General features: G+C 44.2%; 1 protein-coding gene across 1 annotated transcript in view; it reads left to right on the top strand.

Annotated features, from left to right (window-relative positions):
• Nucleotides 1-16,432, top strand: part of LOC306930868 (ryanodine receptor 2-like) — a 170,084-nt gene that overhangs the window by 107,900 nt on the left and 45,752 nt on the right. Inside the window, 9 exon segments of the mRNA XM_079511964.1 lie at nt 4,421-4,551; nt 4,914-5,234; nt 10,089-10,329; nt 10,796-10,883; nt 11,279-11,371; nt 12,334-12,498; nt 13,052-13,114; nt 14,143-14,274; nt 14,647-14,759. Of these exon segments, the coding sequence (XP_079368090.1) occupies nt 4,421-4,551; nt 4,914-5,234; nt 10,089-10,329; nt 10,796-10,883; nt 11,279-11,371; nt 12,334-12,498; nt 13,052-13,114; nt 14,143-14,274; nt 14,647-14,759 (1,347 nt within the window).

The following is a 16,432-nucleotide window of genomic DNA, read 5'->3' as shown; positions in this document are numbered from 1 at the left end:
AGCGCCTTGGATAAAGGCGCTATATAAATGCACCAATTACCTATATAAATATAAATGCACCATTTACCTTGTGCATACAGCCACAGAAGTGCTTTTCAGTTTCACATGTTTCATAATATTTCACTCTAAATTCAAAATAGACGTCAACAGGACTCGGATGAGGCTCAAACCTTGCCCAAATATGGAGTCATAATGTCATAGGCTGGCCACATTTTAGTCCTTGGAGCCACGCCTTTCCCATGTGAATACCAAGATCCACGTGATAAAGTATGATTTTCTGTATTTCTTTTTTTACAAGAATGGTACAGCAAGTTGAAAAAGTTGGTCAGATTGCAAAAAAAGAGGTTACATTTGTATAATATTAGAGTTAAATGCGATGCGAGAGCATGGTCTAGCCCAGAGGTTCCCAACCACTGGTGCTTGTAGTATTAGTGATTAGACTGAGTTTTGTCAGAGCAGCAACATTATTTGCTTAGGAATTGAACAAAAAGCGCAGGTATACGCTCCTGTATTTTAACTAAATGAATAAATAAATAATAATGTTGTTTTTTATGGTGGTATATGGAGAGACAAATATTTTCTTAGGTGGTACTTCAGTATAAAAAGGTTGGGAATCAATGGTTTTGCAGTGCCCTGCCAGCCTCATCCTTCTCTCTCTGACTGTCAGACTCGGTACCCAGGCTTTTATTTTCGTCCACTACGGCTCAAAAAATTAAAGGCTGGGGGAACGTGAGACTTTCGTGAGATTTCCTGATCTAGGAGTGAACCACAGTGCAGAGGGGCGTTGCTCTCCATATAGTGACATCAGTTTCTAACTAGGGCTGGGGCGGTATGGGATTTTTATTACCTCGGTTATTGTCGGCCCCCATACCGCCGGTATGTCGATAATTACCGCACCCCCCCCCCCCCCCCCGAGATGTTAGAGCAGGTCTGCAAAATCCGGTAAAACACCGTATACGGAGATGTATAGAGCAGCTGTGTGTCTTTAGTGCAGTTCCAGTGTCATTCCTCCTCCATGCGCTGCCTCCCCTCACAGCTCACACACACACACACACACACACACACACACAACACACAGTGGCACCGTTACAGAGACAACAGACAAGACGACTCATATAGCTTTTCCACGTGTTTCTGTTGTTATCCAGTTTACCAAAATTAAATCCACAACAGCGCTATTGTGAAGACCCTTGCACAGCGCGAGGCAATTAACTCCAGCTAAGGAAAGATTGGCAATTGGCATGTCAATGCCGCAACACGTGTTCGGGTGTCAATCAAATCAACTGCGTCAGACATCTCCCGCAGCCCGCTGTTAAAAAAATAAATAAAAAAGCGAACGGATTTCACATCATTTCAGATCAAGACAAGTTGTGTTGAGCGTCTTTTTCCTGCGATCCCATTGATGTCACAACAGACAACATTTATAGGTGGGTCTGGTTTGGAGTAGCCTAATTTAAAACATTGTCCGACTTTGTTTTGAGAGAATATTAATACCTCGCGCTATTGTAACAGCCAGGTGCATCGTGCATTGCTCAGACCGTCAGAGAGAGAGAGAGAAAGATTAGGCTAAACGTGTAGCCTATGGATAAGGGCGCATCGTAGGTAACAGGTTTCAACTTTGTATTGATGTCTGTCAGCGAGAGACGAGAAGAGAAAGGGAGAGAGAGAGCGAGAGAGAGAGAGAGAGAGACATTAGGCTGTAGCCTATGGATAAGGGCGCATCGTAACGGTTTCAACTTTGTATTGATGTCTGTCAGCGAGAGAAGAGAAAGGGGGAGAGGGAGGGAGAGAGAGAGAGCTGTACAGACAGGACGGACAGAACTGTTTTTATCTTTTGACTGACTATAAGAAAAAGTCCTTCTGCACACCTACAATGGACAGGTGCGTCGGATAACTGGAACTGAGAAGTAGAGAAAAAAAGAATCCCGCACACTGTCTCACTTGGAATCGCAATGGCAACCATTCTCACTCCAATGAAATGCCCGCTCAGCAGCGCATCGCGTGAAACAAACACCACCATTCAAAAACGTCCCCTCATCATGGAACCTAAAATCTTAAACATATTAAACAAATTCCAAGTTAACTGATAGATTTAATATATGATGAATTGAAAGGTTCAACTTCCAGCCGCTCCACACCACGCAGCAACTGTGCGCCTCCCCAGTCACCATGAGTTAACATTATTGCTTGATTGATTGATTTAAGTTTGTATTAACAGTTTACAGTACATTTGCACAACTCAATACAAAAACTGTTAACTGTTACTCTGTGAGTGGACGACACCATAAAGCATTACACTTGTTTACAAGAGGGTCCACCTTGTTCAATGCATCATAACATTTTGTACACTATACACTTCTATAAAGCCAAAAACAGGAAATCATCATAAAGGAGGTAAAAAGGGGGAAAAACATATACAGTGAGGGGGAAAAGGGGTGGGTGGAGTCAAGGGATTTACATGTCTTAATGACAGTTGGTAGGGCGTTCCACATTTTTGTGGCATAGGAGTGAAATTAATTTAGGTGGACCCTCTTGTAAACAAGTGTAATGCTTTATTGGGTCGTCCACTCGCAGTTAACAGTCTTTGTATTGAGTTGTGCTTGAAATGTAGGCTACTGTAATTCTGCAAACTGTTAATAAATAGTTCAATCAATCAATCAATCAATACTTGTTTGTGCCGAATCTGGGTTGCACATGGTTTGTTGAACTCCCTCTGGTGTTGCTGGCATATGATTAGACTGACTGAGCCTCACTGTTTATTATGATACACTTTATTTCATATCAACCATATGCACTTAGGCCTAGAACCCAGGGTTAGGGTTGGAACTAGGGTTAGGGTTAGAACCTAGGGCGCCAGAACAGCACGGACAAAAAAAAACTTCAAAAACTTCAAAAAAACAAAACATACCGCGGTAACGAACCCGATACCGCGGTATGCGTTGTATACCGGCGGTATGGCGATATTGCGGTTATTGCACCCAGCCCTATTTCTAACGCTGTTTTCTACCAGAGGGGAGGGGCGGGCTCTGATCGGTGAACCAATATTTCTCCAGCGCTTGCTCCATATGCGCCCGCCCCTCTAGACCAGAAAGCACGCTGGCTGGGTCAGGCTAGACTGTCTGTGACCCCATGGTAGGTCCCCGTAGAGGTCAACATTTCCGTCATGTGGTCCGTACATGTGACACCTAGTGCCATTCGTTGCATTGTTGTGTATAGACTCCTTCCAGGGCCCTTTCCTGTTGTGTTATGGGTCCATGTCTCAGCCCCATACAGCAGTATACGGACTCCACTGTAGCTATGAAGAGCCGCCTCTCAAGGAATGTTTACACATGAAGGCATTCCAGGGCAAGCGCCCTCCAGACCTTCAGGGCCTGTTGTTCTGTTGAAGCAGTCCAGGTCCCCCGAGATATTTGAAGTCCTCGACTATCTGGAGCACTGTCCCGTCCGCAGTGGCAATGGTTTTGTCCTCCGTGTCAGTACTTTTGTTTTCTTGGCATTGTGCTTGAGTCTGATCTTCCTGCACTCCAGTTCTACTGTCAGTAGTACCGTAGTTCCTTCCTTTCTCTGTTGTATCCGAGATTATGGCAATGTCATCTGACAATGTCACAGTACTGTGTATAGTAGAATAGACCTCTATTCCATTGCTTCCTAAAGGTCTGTTCATACGATTGATCGGCATGCCTAGTAATTCCTTTTAAGTGAGAGGAGACTGGGCAGGTAGGGAGGCGCGAGAAATCTGACAGTTGGAGCAGGGGTTCTCAACGTTTTTGGCCGGGGACCCCCGAAAATGCTTTGGCAACGTCTCGGGACCCCCGCCCCGCCCCCTCCCGACCCCCAATATAAATTGACTGCTACAATAACCTTAAACCATTTTGGGCGGGAACCCCTTTTGGTGTTTTAAGCATTGTTATAATTTAGCGATTTAAAAATATCAGATCTACAAGCTCATAGCGGCGCGCTACGAGCTTGTAGGTCTGCTATTTTTTTTAAATCTTTTTTTTTTTTTTTTTTTTGAAAATAATTTGGGGACCCCCTAAAATAATTTGGCGACCCCCCGAGGGGTCGCGACCCACGGGTTGAGAACCCCTGCTCTATTCCATTGCTTCCTAAAGGTCTTTTCATACGATTGATCGACATGCCTAGTAATCCATTTTAAGTGAGAGGAGACTGGGCAGGCAGGGAGACGCGAGAACTCTGACAGGTGGAGCAGCACGCGGGCGCTATCCCAGTATGAAACTGTCGCATTCATGCTGGTCTCGTGCACTTGCCCACCCGCTGCCAGAGTTGAAATGTGCTTAACTTTTCTACACAATGTGCTGCTGCGCTTGTATATTCACATGAGGGGGCGCAATAGTGCGACCCCGCAGATCCAAGCGAGAACACAGGCATAGTGAGGCTCATTGTGTTTTCATACATACAGACAGAGGCCTGCAGCGGGTGCCTGTCTGGCAGCCTTGACGGGAGCTTTTCCTGTCTGCTTCCTGGAGCCTGCTCTCGACCAAGAAAACCCTTACTCTGTCTACAACACCGCCACTGCCTCTGAGAGAGACGGTGTGTATAGGAATAAGCATGCAACGCAGATTTACACCTGCATGCACAACCACACACTCAAATAATGTTCTGTTATTTGGGCTATCCATTCATCCGGGGAGTTTATAGTCATTCATTGGTTTTAGTTGAGACAATTATCAGCCTTGATTTATGACAAACTAAAATAAAGATGATTTTACATGATGGTTTAGTTGTTTAGTTGTTGAATTGTTTATTATTATTGTTATTACTAAACTTTATTTATTTTATTTTTGTATTTAACGTTTCCCTTATTATTATTATTAGTCGTAGTTTTAGTTAACTATAGGCTTAGGGTTAATAAATCCCCCTCATCCCAGACTCATCTTCCTTATCTCTTTCAGACATGGGGCTACCAGAGCAGGTAGAGGAGATGTGTCCTCTCCTGCCATCTCTGGAGCAGGCCCTGAGGGAGGTGGAGGAGCTAGCAGGGTCAGGGGCCTCGTCTCACCAGGCCCACTACAGCCATGTAACTGAAGTCACCCTGCCCTTGTTGTGCAGCTACATGTCCCGCTGGTGGCAGTGGGGCCCAGAGGGCCAGGCAGGGAGCCCGCTCTGCACCTCCCTGACCCCCCAGCACGCCAGCGATCTGCTCGGCCACATCCTCCGCATCATCACCAACCACCTTGGCAAGGGCAATGCCGACTGGATGAAGCGACTGGCAGGTAGATCATTATTTTTTATCTAAATTATTTATTTTAATTTAAGAACTGAAAAATCTGTTACATTATGAAACTGGTCTCTGGGTTTATAAAACAAAACAAATAATTTACCAAATTCCCTGACTGCTGATTTGGGTTCCGGTTTGGCTTTTCATAATACAGATTGAAAAAGGTCAATCTAGATCTGTATTTTGTGGCATTAAAAACAATGGTCCAGTCTTTTCACTATACAGCTCCAAGCCTTTAATTGAGTAAAGTTCAGGAATTCAGGAATTTGCCTGCTTCTACACAGTGCATGTGGTACATTTTTGGTACATAATACATTTTCAATTTTTTTTGCTATGTAGTGTGTAGCTACAATAGTTTTCAGGAGGAGCGAGGTCAAAACGCCAACCGACATTGTCGGTCCCGCGGTCGGTCGGTCTCGCGGGATGTCAGTCCCGTCGGTAGGTAGGCTGACCGTCGGTAGGTAGGCTGACCATATTACGGTACCTTGGTTCTGGCCTCCACTCCACTCCAAATATCTGGGGGGGGGGAAGAGAAAGGGGGGAGGGAGAGAGAGGGGGAGGGACATGTAGAGGGGAGAAGAGTGCCCTGTGCTCAGAGTGAAAGGAAGTGTGTCACTGCGCTGTGATTGGCTGAGCTTTGCATAATGTTGAGCCTACAGTACTGTATATGTGGGAACCGTAGCCTACCCATTTACATTTACAGCTCACCTGGAACCCTGACTCATGTAACGTCACGTGCCAGACTGCACAACTTCCTTTAAATCGACTACGCCTTGCTGAGGGAAGTGCTTGTAAAAGAAATGCGGTCATTTGAAGCAGCAGTTGCTGTGGGAGTTTTGTTGTTAGTGGCATTGGCTATTCTCAACAAGGTCTCTTCTTCTAGACCTGAATTTACACATTCTATATATTACAGTAGGAACAGACAGCTTGGTGTAATGTCTCATAAAGGAGGTGAAAAGTGTCAAATGGAGTCTGTACACAGTGTACGGCCGAAGATAAATGAACACCTGACGTCGGTGGGAGAGGAGGAGATATATATCCCCCCAGGCTCTCCCAACGACGTCAGGTGTTCATTTATCTTCTTATTCATATTCTGTTGATACACGCTTTGAGCTGAGAGAAGCTATAAAGCGCATTTAAATATGACAATGCTGTATCTGTGTATCAGCTGCACAGTTCAGGAAAGTGTCTGTGCCATATTTAACTTTAACAAAATAGTTTTGACAGCTTAAATCCACGCGGCAGGCATTACTCCAAGTCTCGACACGCAGCAACAACAGCACCTGCATCCTCTGCCCCTTCACAATAATAAGTGCCTTCCCTTTGCCTCCCAATACTGCACATTTTACCCAGGTTATTAAAAGGAAATAGGTGTAGGTGTAAGTTGTAACTTAACAGCATGAGAGAGAGGCCGCGTCAACTGTCACCGTAAACACGACAGACGGACAAACCATCCGTCCGTCTGTAGTTGGCGCCCTGGGAAATTGCGCATTCGCCGGGCCTGTATTTTTCACACTTTAATAGTTTTATAGCTAGGAGTGAATACATAACTTATGCCTGTCAGCAGTTCAGACAATACTCCTCCACTTGTCTACGACAGAAAAACATGTGCAGACAAAGTCAACGACAGCTTCCACACATACGCCACGGAATCACCACAATTTTCGTTGCGTTGATAAATGAGGGCCTAAGATCCCAGCTCGAAGCGACAACAGCTGCTAATGTTATGAGCTAACTGCATGGACAGCAGGGAAGCCACAACAAAACTCATTGAACCACGAACAGAACGTCGGAAACAATGGCCGCAATGTTGTGATACAGAAACATACACGTTACTAAAATAATAATAACGATGATAATAATAATAATAATAATAATAATAATATGGGGAGGGGAAAGAAGAACACAATGGAGACAAGAACACAACGGAGACAGCGCTGGTTTCCCTTGACAAATAGGACTATGTAATATTTATTTATTTTCTTCCTTTTTGTGTGTTCACTGATTTTCTTTTCCCTGTTTATTTTTCGGGGTAGAGTTATTGGGATCGGCTCGTAATTCCGATGGCACATTAGTGTGGCTTGGCATGCGTTTAGTGTTAGGGGCAGAGTTAGTAACGCACGTCGTTACTAATGTCGGAATAATGATGCTGACCCACTTTTATTGGCTATTTATTTCTTCTCTTGCTGTTGGTTGGTAGTCATGTCTGCCAGTTCCGACCTGATGTCGTGTGGGAGTTCAGACTGTTGGTAGTCATGTCTGCCAGTTCCCACCTGATGTCGTGTGGGAGTTCAGACTGTTGGTAGTCATGTCTGCCAGTTCCCACCTGATGTCGTGTGGGAGTTCAGACTGTTGGTAGTCATGTCTGCCAGTTCCCACCTGATATCGTGTGGGAGTTCAGACGAGTCCAGATTGAACTGAATAACTGCTAGCTTGCATAAGGTCTTCAGACTAGGACTCAAATCTAAGATAAACAGGCCACCACTGTGTCCTCCAAGCAGGATGATACGATCTCCTACAATGCAACAGCAACCATAAGTCATCCTTAACGGGCCATTCCCCTTGGGCTTAACCTCCTTCCAGGAGGTCTCTGGATTGTATTTCCACAAATCATTGAAGTGATGAGAGTTCCTGCCACCAAATATGTACAGCTCTCCATTGTAGCTAAAGGCTGAATGATCATAACGTCCTTCTGGAAGAGGCTGTGTAGAAGGTGTGCTCATCCAGTGGTTGGTCTCTGTGTCAAACACTCTGATGTTGGTCATCCCACGTCCTGCGCCCAAATACAAACATCTTTGTCCCGATGATGGTGGAAGAGTGACATTCTGTAGCAGGTGGTGGAGAGCCTCTGGTGTTAATTAAAGTCCAGACCATCGTGGTGGTGTCCAACTTGTACATGTCATTGGTTTGTCCATTCAGTGTCCATCCTCCATGGATAAACATGACCTTCCCACAGACACAGGCTGAATGGTACTTCCTCCCCTCTGGAACGGTCCCAGACACCCTGGGCATGGACCATGTGTGGGCGTCGACATCAAATGCATAAAGCTTGTTGCAGTAATCTGGATTAGTCGACCCTCCCCAGATGTAGATCAGGGGTTCTCAACGTTTTTGGCCGGGGACCCCCGGAAATGCTTTGGCAATGTCTCGGGACCCCCGCCCGCCCCCTCCCGACCCCCAATATAAATTGACTGCTACAATAACCTTAAACCATTTTGGGCGGGAACCCCTTTTGGTGTTTTAAGCATTGTTATAATTTAGCTATTGAAAAATAGCAGATCTACAAGCTCATAGCGCGCCACCGAGTGGCGCGCTACGAACTTGAAATTTTTTTTATCTTTTTTTCTTTTTTTTGAAAATAATTTGGGGACCCCCTAAAATAATTTGGCGACCCCCCGAGGGGTCGCGACCCACGGGTTGAGAACCCCAGATGTAGACGATATCTCCTACCAGCACAGCTGTGTGACCGCAGCACCTGGAGGGAACCTCAAGGAGACCATCTCCTCTTCCAGGTGTCACTGGAGACAGCTTCGTCCAGCGTAGAGACAATGTGTTGAAGACATGCACATTCATGTTCCAGAAGGAATCAGGAAAGGCGTAAACTTTATGTCCGAGCGCTACGGTAGCACAGCGACCCTCTGGACCCTTTGGTCCTTTGATTCTGGACACCGTGTAGTGAAACATGTCTGTCTGTCTCTCTGCGTCGCCCTCGGTCTGCCTGACTGTCTCGCCCTCTGTTTACCCATCTCTCTCTCTGTGTGTGCATCAATAATAGTGATCAATGTACGCAGCTTATGTAGTGACCAGGGATATGGTGTGACATCACATGAACTCACACACATGACATGACATGACATCACATCACACCACATCTCTCTCACACACACACACACACACACACACACACACACACACACACACACACACACACACACACACACACACACACACAAATAGAAGTACTTAGACAGCTGCAGTAGATAATCAAAAATCAACAAGTAAGTACATTTAATTTACTAGAGTTCAGTCCGCTTATAGGAGTACCCTCGTTGCACTGTCAATCCGATATGCCTTATATCTTATGGAGATTCCTGTACACGTCGGCCTTGTCCCTTTTCTGTCCTTATATGGAGATCCCTGATGTCATCAGTATATGCCCACGGAGATTTATGTATCCTTCAGTCCTTTCCAGAAGTGTCATTAATGACGGGAAGGTTCTGTAGACCAGGGGTAGGCAACCTTAGGCACGTGTGTCAACATTAGCACAGGGCAGGGTGATCACTGACACACGCGAGAGAGGTTTTTTCTTAATTAATTTAAATTAAATATATTTAAAAAATCACACCTGTGTGAAGTGCTCTTATAAGTGCTCTTATCATATACATCATCTCATTCCGGCCAATCAGAATTTGCATCCTCACCTTCGTCTTCAATGTTTGTGTTATGAAATCTTTGTCCATTCATTGTCAATGGCATTTAATGTTTGTGTAGGACAAAGTTTGTGTTTGCACACACACTAAAAGCTAGACATAGGAGGAGCTATCGCCCCTCAAAAATCACACCTGTGGGAAGTGAGGGGCGCTCTCATCATCATACATCATATACATCACATTCCGTGCTCAGCCGATCTAGCGCCCCTCAAAAACACCAGTTAAATTGAGTCCCCTCACATCTGTATCTGTATGCAAATTTGCAAATGAAAGACCGACCGACATCCCGCGAGACTGCGTTTTGACCTCGCTGTCTCTCATAGTTGTCTTGATGCTGCACTGAAGTGCAGTCTCACTAGCATGGTAAATAAATGAACCATGCACACAATCATCAACTTGTCGGCCATGTCCATTCTCAGTTTTTTCCCAGCCAATCATATGCAAGGCCAACACTGAGCTGCTGAAGAGCCACTTCCTGCCTTTGATGGAGAAACTGAGGAAGCGGGCAGAGTCTGTGCTGCTGGAGGAGGAGCATATGAAGGCGGAGGGGCAGAGCGACCTCTCAGAGGCAGAGCTACATATACAGGAGAAGTACACTGTGCTGGTGCGAGACCTCTACACTTTCTACCCACTCCTCATCCCGTTTGTGGACTCAAACCGGTGAGGCGTGCTCTCATGGCACTTCTGTGACAAAGACTGCGGTGCTAACATAGATGTATTGTGTCTATTGTGAAATTATGTTGATAGTGAAACAGATTATTATTTGGCACTTCAAAGATATCTCTTAACGAAATCATTTGGTGTGAATTAAATCCATTGTCATGCAAAAAGTCTATTTTTTTGTTTAAAATATTTGATCAACTAAAAATGCAAAAATGTTAATTGTAGTTCTGGCAGTTATTTCAAGGTTCTTTCATACATTAAAACTACTTAGTCACAAAACAATAATCAAAACACGCAAAAAGCAGCTAATTAATAGGGAAAACACACACAAACAATGTGGCATCTGGCTTTGCAGCTTTGAATGGAAGAGACTGCAACTTAACTTCTTCCATCTTTCCAGGTATCATATTTGGGCAAAGGATGTTAAACATGACATGACATGTTTGTGCCTGTCTTGTTTCAGAGCCAGATGGCTAAAGGAGCCCAACCCTGAAGCTGAGCAGTTGTTCAGCATGGTGGCAGAGATTTTCATATTCTGGGCCAAGTCTCATGTGAGGGTGATAATTAGTACATTTATTTTTTCCGTTTTTCGTCGCCACGTGACCACTGTGAATACGTTGTTCAGTGCAAAATATGCAAATATGTTTTGTACATAACGGGACAGATTTACTAAGGCATTTGAACTGTATCATGCACAAATGTGGCACATTTTGCTCGTGCAAAGTGTGCATGATAAATCCTCTAGAAAATATGTAGATATGGGTGGTGGCTAAATTCAGAACATTATGCATATCAGTATTGATAGACAGGTGTGTGTGTATATACTGGCTCATGAATAGAATTATTACTGTAGTTGTATGTGGTACAGTAGTACTGTATGGCCGATTGGCCCTGCCATAACTGTATAATGGTATATAACATTAATGTATACATTTATATTGAACAGAATTTCAAGTGGGAGGAACAGAACTATGTGGTCCAGAATGACATCAACAACTTGGCTTTCCTGCTCAACACCAACAACAATAAACTGTCCAAGGTTAGCGATTTATCATTTTAACAGCCAATTTGGGCACTGTACTTAATTATACCCTGTATAGAGCGCCGCAGTCCTTTCATGACAACGCCAGGCCCAGGAAATTAATCCCAATGCATTTTTCCCATAGACATTTCAAAAAGTATTTATTTAAAGACCTTTTAAGCGTCGTACGAAGCCAACTGGAGTCGTGACAAATCATGAAGAAAAACAACAAAAAAGGTGTTGTAACTGCCGTTTTTTTCTACTTTCTAATTCTTTGTTTGGCCCAAAACATTGTGTTTATTGTCATGATTTGTCACGACAAGAGTTGGCTTTGTCCGCGGCGTAAACGTCTTTAAATAAATACTTTCTGAAAAGTCTATGAGGAAAATGAACAGGATTTATTTTCAGGGTCTCTCGAGGGGGCGGGACTGCTACTGTATTGTAGCTACAAGTCTATTATCAAAACATCACGACAATGACTGCCACGTCCTTCTCGTACCTCTACCCCTCCATGTTTCCTTTGTCTCTCCATAATGTCATGTAATGACACCTGAACTAGTAGGCCAATCTATAAAGTAAGTAAGTAATCTTAGCGTCCTTATTCTTGGCCAAAGAAAGAAGAAAATACTAGCAGGTCTAGTATAGAGCCCTGGGGGGGGGCTGTGGTCAACTAAGTACTGTATATAGGGGTTTTAATATATTTTATATATAAGCACTTTCACTGCAAACCACTGTAGGAAAAAAGCCTGGATCATTTATTAAATTATTATAGCAGGTAATGTAATCACATTGAAGTTTACAATCCCCCCTTGCCCCCTCCGCACACCCCTTCTTAGAGCGTGTTCATTTATCCATTTGTAACTCTCTGTCTGTCTGCACAAATGGAGGGGTTTATTTGGAAGGGTCCATTTGTACTCTTGGAGCTAAATTAAGCCTCAAGAGTGTATGCTTATTCAGATCCGTGGCTTTTCATTACTCAGGAAGCAGGTCTTGAGAGGAGGAAGATGAAGAGGAAGGGGGACCGTTACAGCGCACACACGTCTCTGATCGTAGCAGCCGTGAAGAGGCTGCTCCCAGTGGGGCTCAGTGCTTGTTCTCCCAGTGACCAAAGCCTCATCGTGCTGGCCAAGAGGCACTTCTCTCGGGTATGGTAGGAAATGTGAATGCCTGTATACAACCATCCAACCCCTGCCATTTGAATGACATTCCAGTGACATCATAATTTTCGTTTCTTTTTTTGAGGGGTGCTAGCCCCTCCTATAAACAGCTATAGATAGTCTATAGTAGCTATAGATACACAAACATTAAATGCCTTTGACAATGAATGGAGAATTTACGTCATATGTGTGAGCAAATCGGCTGTCGGTACTGTACAGTATGTCGGTGGAAACCCTTGGCCAATAAGGGACCACCATTCTTGGTGACGGTATGTTCCAAGGTTGGTATAAGGTCAATAATTGATTAGAGCGCCCCTCACTTCACACGGGTGTGATTTTTTTTTAACAATATTTAAAAAAATCGCATTGTAACTTTATAGGAATAGAAAGCCTGCCGGTTCTATTGTCCCATCGATGATGTCACTGGAAGCCCACAGCTATTTATCATGAACATTGGTGAGGACCAAATAAATGAAGATAGGTTGAAAAGGGTTGTAGTCGTCCTTTAATGGCTGTGGAATCTGTGGATTGCTTTTCACAGAAGGATACTGAAGAGGATATCCGCGAGCAAGTTTACAACGGCCTGTTACGTCTTCAGAGCAAGGTATAGTACATACACAGGCTACTGAATCCACACTGATGATGTGGATTCACTCATATATATGTTCCTCCACGATACCGTACTACCGTGGAGGAACATGTGAGTAAATCCACGTTATCAGTCTGCCAATGCCAGGCTACATACACAGTGATGTGTGGCAAATGGAATATGAACTCAGTAATATGCACTTATACTAAGTAATGGCCCCTACAGACTGTATAGGAGTTTTACAGGAGTCTTTTTTGATTGATAGCCGACTAGGGATCACACACTGCAAGAGTTCACGAAGATGCGATCCGGACCAGACCCGATACATATAGGCTACATTTGTTTTTTATTCCAATTCATTTTGACATCTCATGTACGTGCAGGATGCGTGATACAAGCGCGAGACCGACACAGGACGCCTCTCTCTCTCTCTCTCTCTCTCTCTCTCTCTCCCTCTCTCTCTGCATGCACACTGCGCACACACAGGGTTGTTTGTGGTAGCCTACGTGCACTATAGCGAGACAGGACGTTAAATAATTCTGTCTCTTAGTATGTGCGCGCGTGTGCACACACACACACACACACACACAGTGCACAAGGTCCAAAAGTTTGTGCTTGCAGCGTCGATTCCGATGCAGTTTTATCAACATTATTCAAGTGAGAATAATGTATCTTTTGTTTGCAAAAGAGATTTAATATAAGTTTACTCTTGTCACTCTTAGCATCCAGATAAGTGTCTTCCAATAATCTCTTAGTGATAAGTGACTCAGGCGACATGAGCGACTAGAAATGTCAAATACACTTGTACTGTGCATGGTCAATAGAGATGAGAACACAATATGAGACATTTTGTCTTTCACAAACGAGCACGCTCATTAAATGCTAAATGGTCTTCAGAACATGCTCATCACAATCTTTGTGCCTCATCATGGACAAAACAACCTCCCTTTTCAAGCCAAATATTAGTGTATACTTTTTTGTGCAGACCATGGCGAGTGCTGATCCAAATGATGAATTGCACATATCTCTTTGTCCTCTGTCAGGGGGCTCCAGGGTGCTGGTGGCAGGAGGTCCTCTATACTGAGCTCCCACATCATCCAGGGGCCGTATCGGATCCCCAGAGCACTGTGGTCAGGATCCTGGACATTGCTCGAGTCCTTTATCAACTAGAACAGGTAGGCACAGGGAGAAAAGACACTCTGGAATACCTTTTCATTTTCGAATTCACTGATCTGATTAGATGTGCCTGCATACATGGTTGAGAACAAATAAAAGGAGTGCTCCTTGCATAGTCCCTGGCTGCTCGCCACCACGGACGTTGTGGGTTTGAAAACCTTGAGTACACTATGGATTATCCAGCTTTGTCGGGCGTCTTTGCGAACATTATTGGCCCGTGTTTGGGGGAGGAAAGACGGGCGGGAAGGGAGAAATTGGTCATTTCTTTTTCTACCTACTGTATTTCCCTTGTGTTCAAGTCAATTGAAACCAAATGGAAACCAAATGAAACTGTCAATTTGTCTTCATTTGTACACTGTTTTACTGTACAGGTGGAACACCCAGAGAGAAGTAGAAAAGCTGTGTGGCATAAGGTCATGTCCAAACAGAGGAAGAGAGCAGTGGTGGCCTGCCTCCGGATGGCTCCCCTCTACAACCTGCCCAGGTACGACTATGCATGCGTCAGGAATACAACCTGCATAGCTACAACAATATGCATGTGTCATGAATACAACCTGCATAGCTACAACAATATGCATGTGTCATGAATACAACCTGCATAGCTACAACAATATGCATGTGTCATGAATACAACCTGCCCAGGTACGACTATGCATGCGTCAGGAATACAACCTGCATAGCTACAACAATATGCATGTGTCATGAATACAACCTGCCCAGGTACGACTATGCATGCGTCAGGAATACAACCTGCATAGCTACAACAATATGCATGCGTCAGGAATACAACCTGCATAGCTACAACAATATGCATGCGTCAGGAATACAACCTGCATAGCTACAACAATATGCATGTGTCATGAATACAACCTGCATAGCTACAACAATATGCATGCGTCAGGAATACAACCTGCATAGCTACAACAATATGCATGTGTCATGAATACAACCGGCATAGCTACAACAATATGCATGTGTCATGAATACAACCTGCATAGCTACAACAATATGCATGTGTCATGAATACAACCTGCATAGCTACAACAATATGCATGTGTCATGAATACAACCTGCATAGCTACAACAATATGCATGCGTCAGGAATACAACCTGCATAGCTACAACAATATGCATGCGTCAGGAATACAACCTGCATAGCTACAACAATATGCATGTGTCATGAATACAACCTGCCCAGGTACGACTAGGGATGGAGCTCGATAACAGATTATCCGAAAAAATCTGATAACAAGCTTATTGAGTACCCGTTATCAATAAGCTTTGGGCTTATCAAGCCTGTTATCGAGCATGTTAGCGGCCCATGGCGTCACGTTTAAACAATCGGAGAGATGGGCCGGTATCCTTTCGGGTCATCGCTCGGCTTGTTTGGCTTCGGCAGGGCGATCACCTTGGCACGGAGCCAGATCTTGGGCAGCTTTGAGCCTTGGAGGCATGCAGAGAGGAAGGAACGGAGCCAGTCAGTTGCCTTCTTGCCTTGGTGTTTCATGTACTCCGGGTAAGGTCCTTGTCTACATTGGGGAAGTGGCCATTGCTCAGCAGGAGATGTTTACCGGTGTTGTCGGTCTAAAAGTGTATTTTACCTGACAACCAGCGCTGCCCATGGAAATAAAATTACGCTTTTAATGTGGCGGTACACATATTAACCAGTTAACAGTTTCTTTAATATTATTGTATTGGTAATTAGGTCAACTGCCTTCCGTCAGTTAGAAAAGCACTGTATTTGAAGGCCCTAGTAAATACTAGGATACTGGTTCTGTTCAGAATTTATTCTCTCCCGTCTTTCCACAAAATAATAGAAAATGCTCGATAGTGGCCTCGATACGAACCCGGCTCCATAAGCCTGATCGATAAGGTGCTCGTTATCAATGAAATGACCGAGCTCCATCCCTATAGGTACGACTATGCATGTTATGGGTCATGAATACAACCACGGCAAATTGATCGACAAAAGATGGAATAAATTACCCCTCTCTCTCGTGGGCCGGATCGAAACTATTAAAATGAACGTCTTACCACGCCTCCTTTTCCTCTTTCAAACTCTTCCTCTTTTTCTGCCCAAATCATTTTTTAAGTCACTTGATGCAACTATGTTATCTTTTATTTGGGCAGATAAAACACACAGAATTTCGAAGACTG

This window comes from Electrona antarctica (genome assembly GCF_951216825.1).
Source record: "Electrona antarctica genome assembly, chromosome: 10".
Classification (NCBI taxonomy): Eukaryota; Metazoa; Chordata; class Actinopteri; order Myctophiformes; family Myctophidae; genus Electrona; species Electrona antarctica.
Note: the sequence above shows the minus strand (reverse complement) of the source record. Positions and strands in the feature narration are given on the sequence as shown.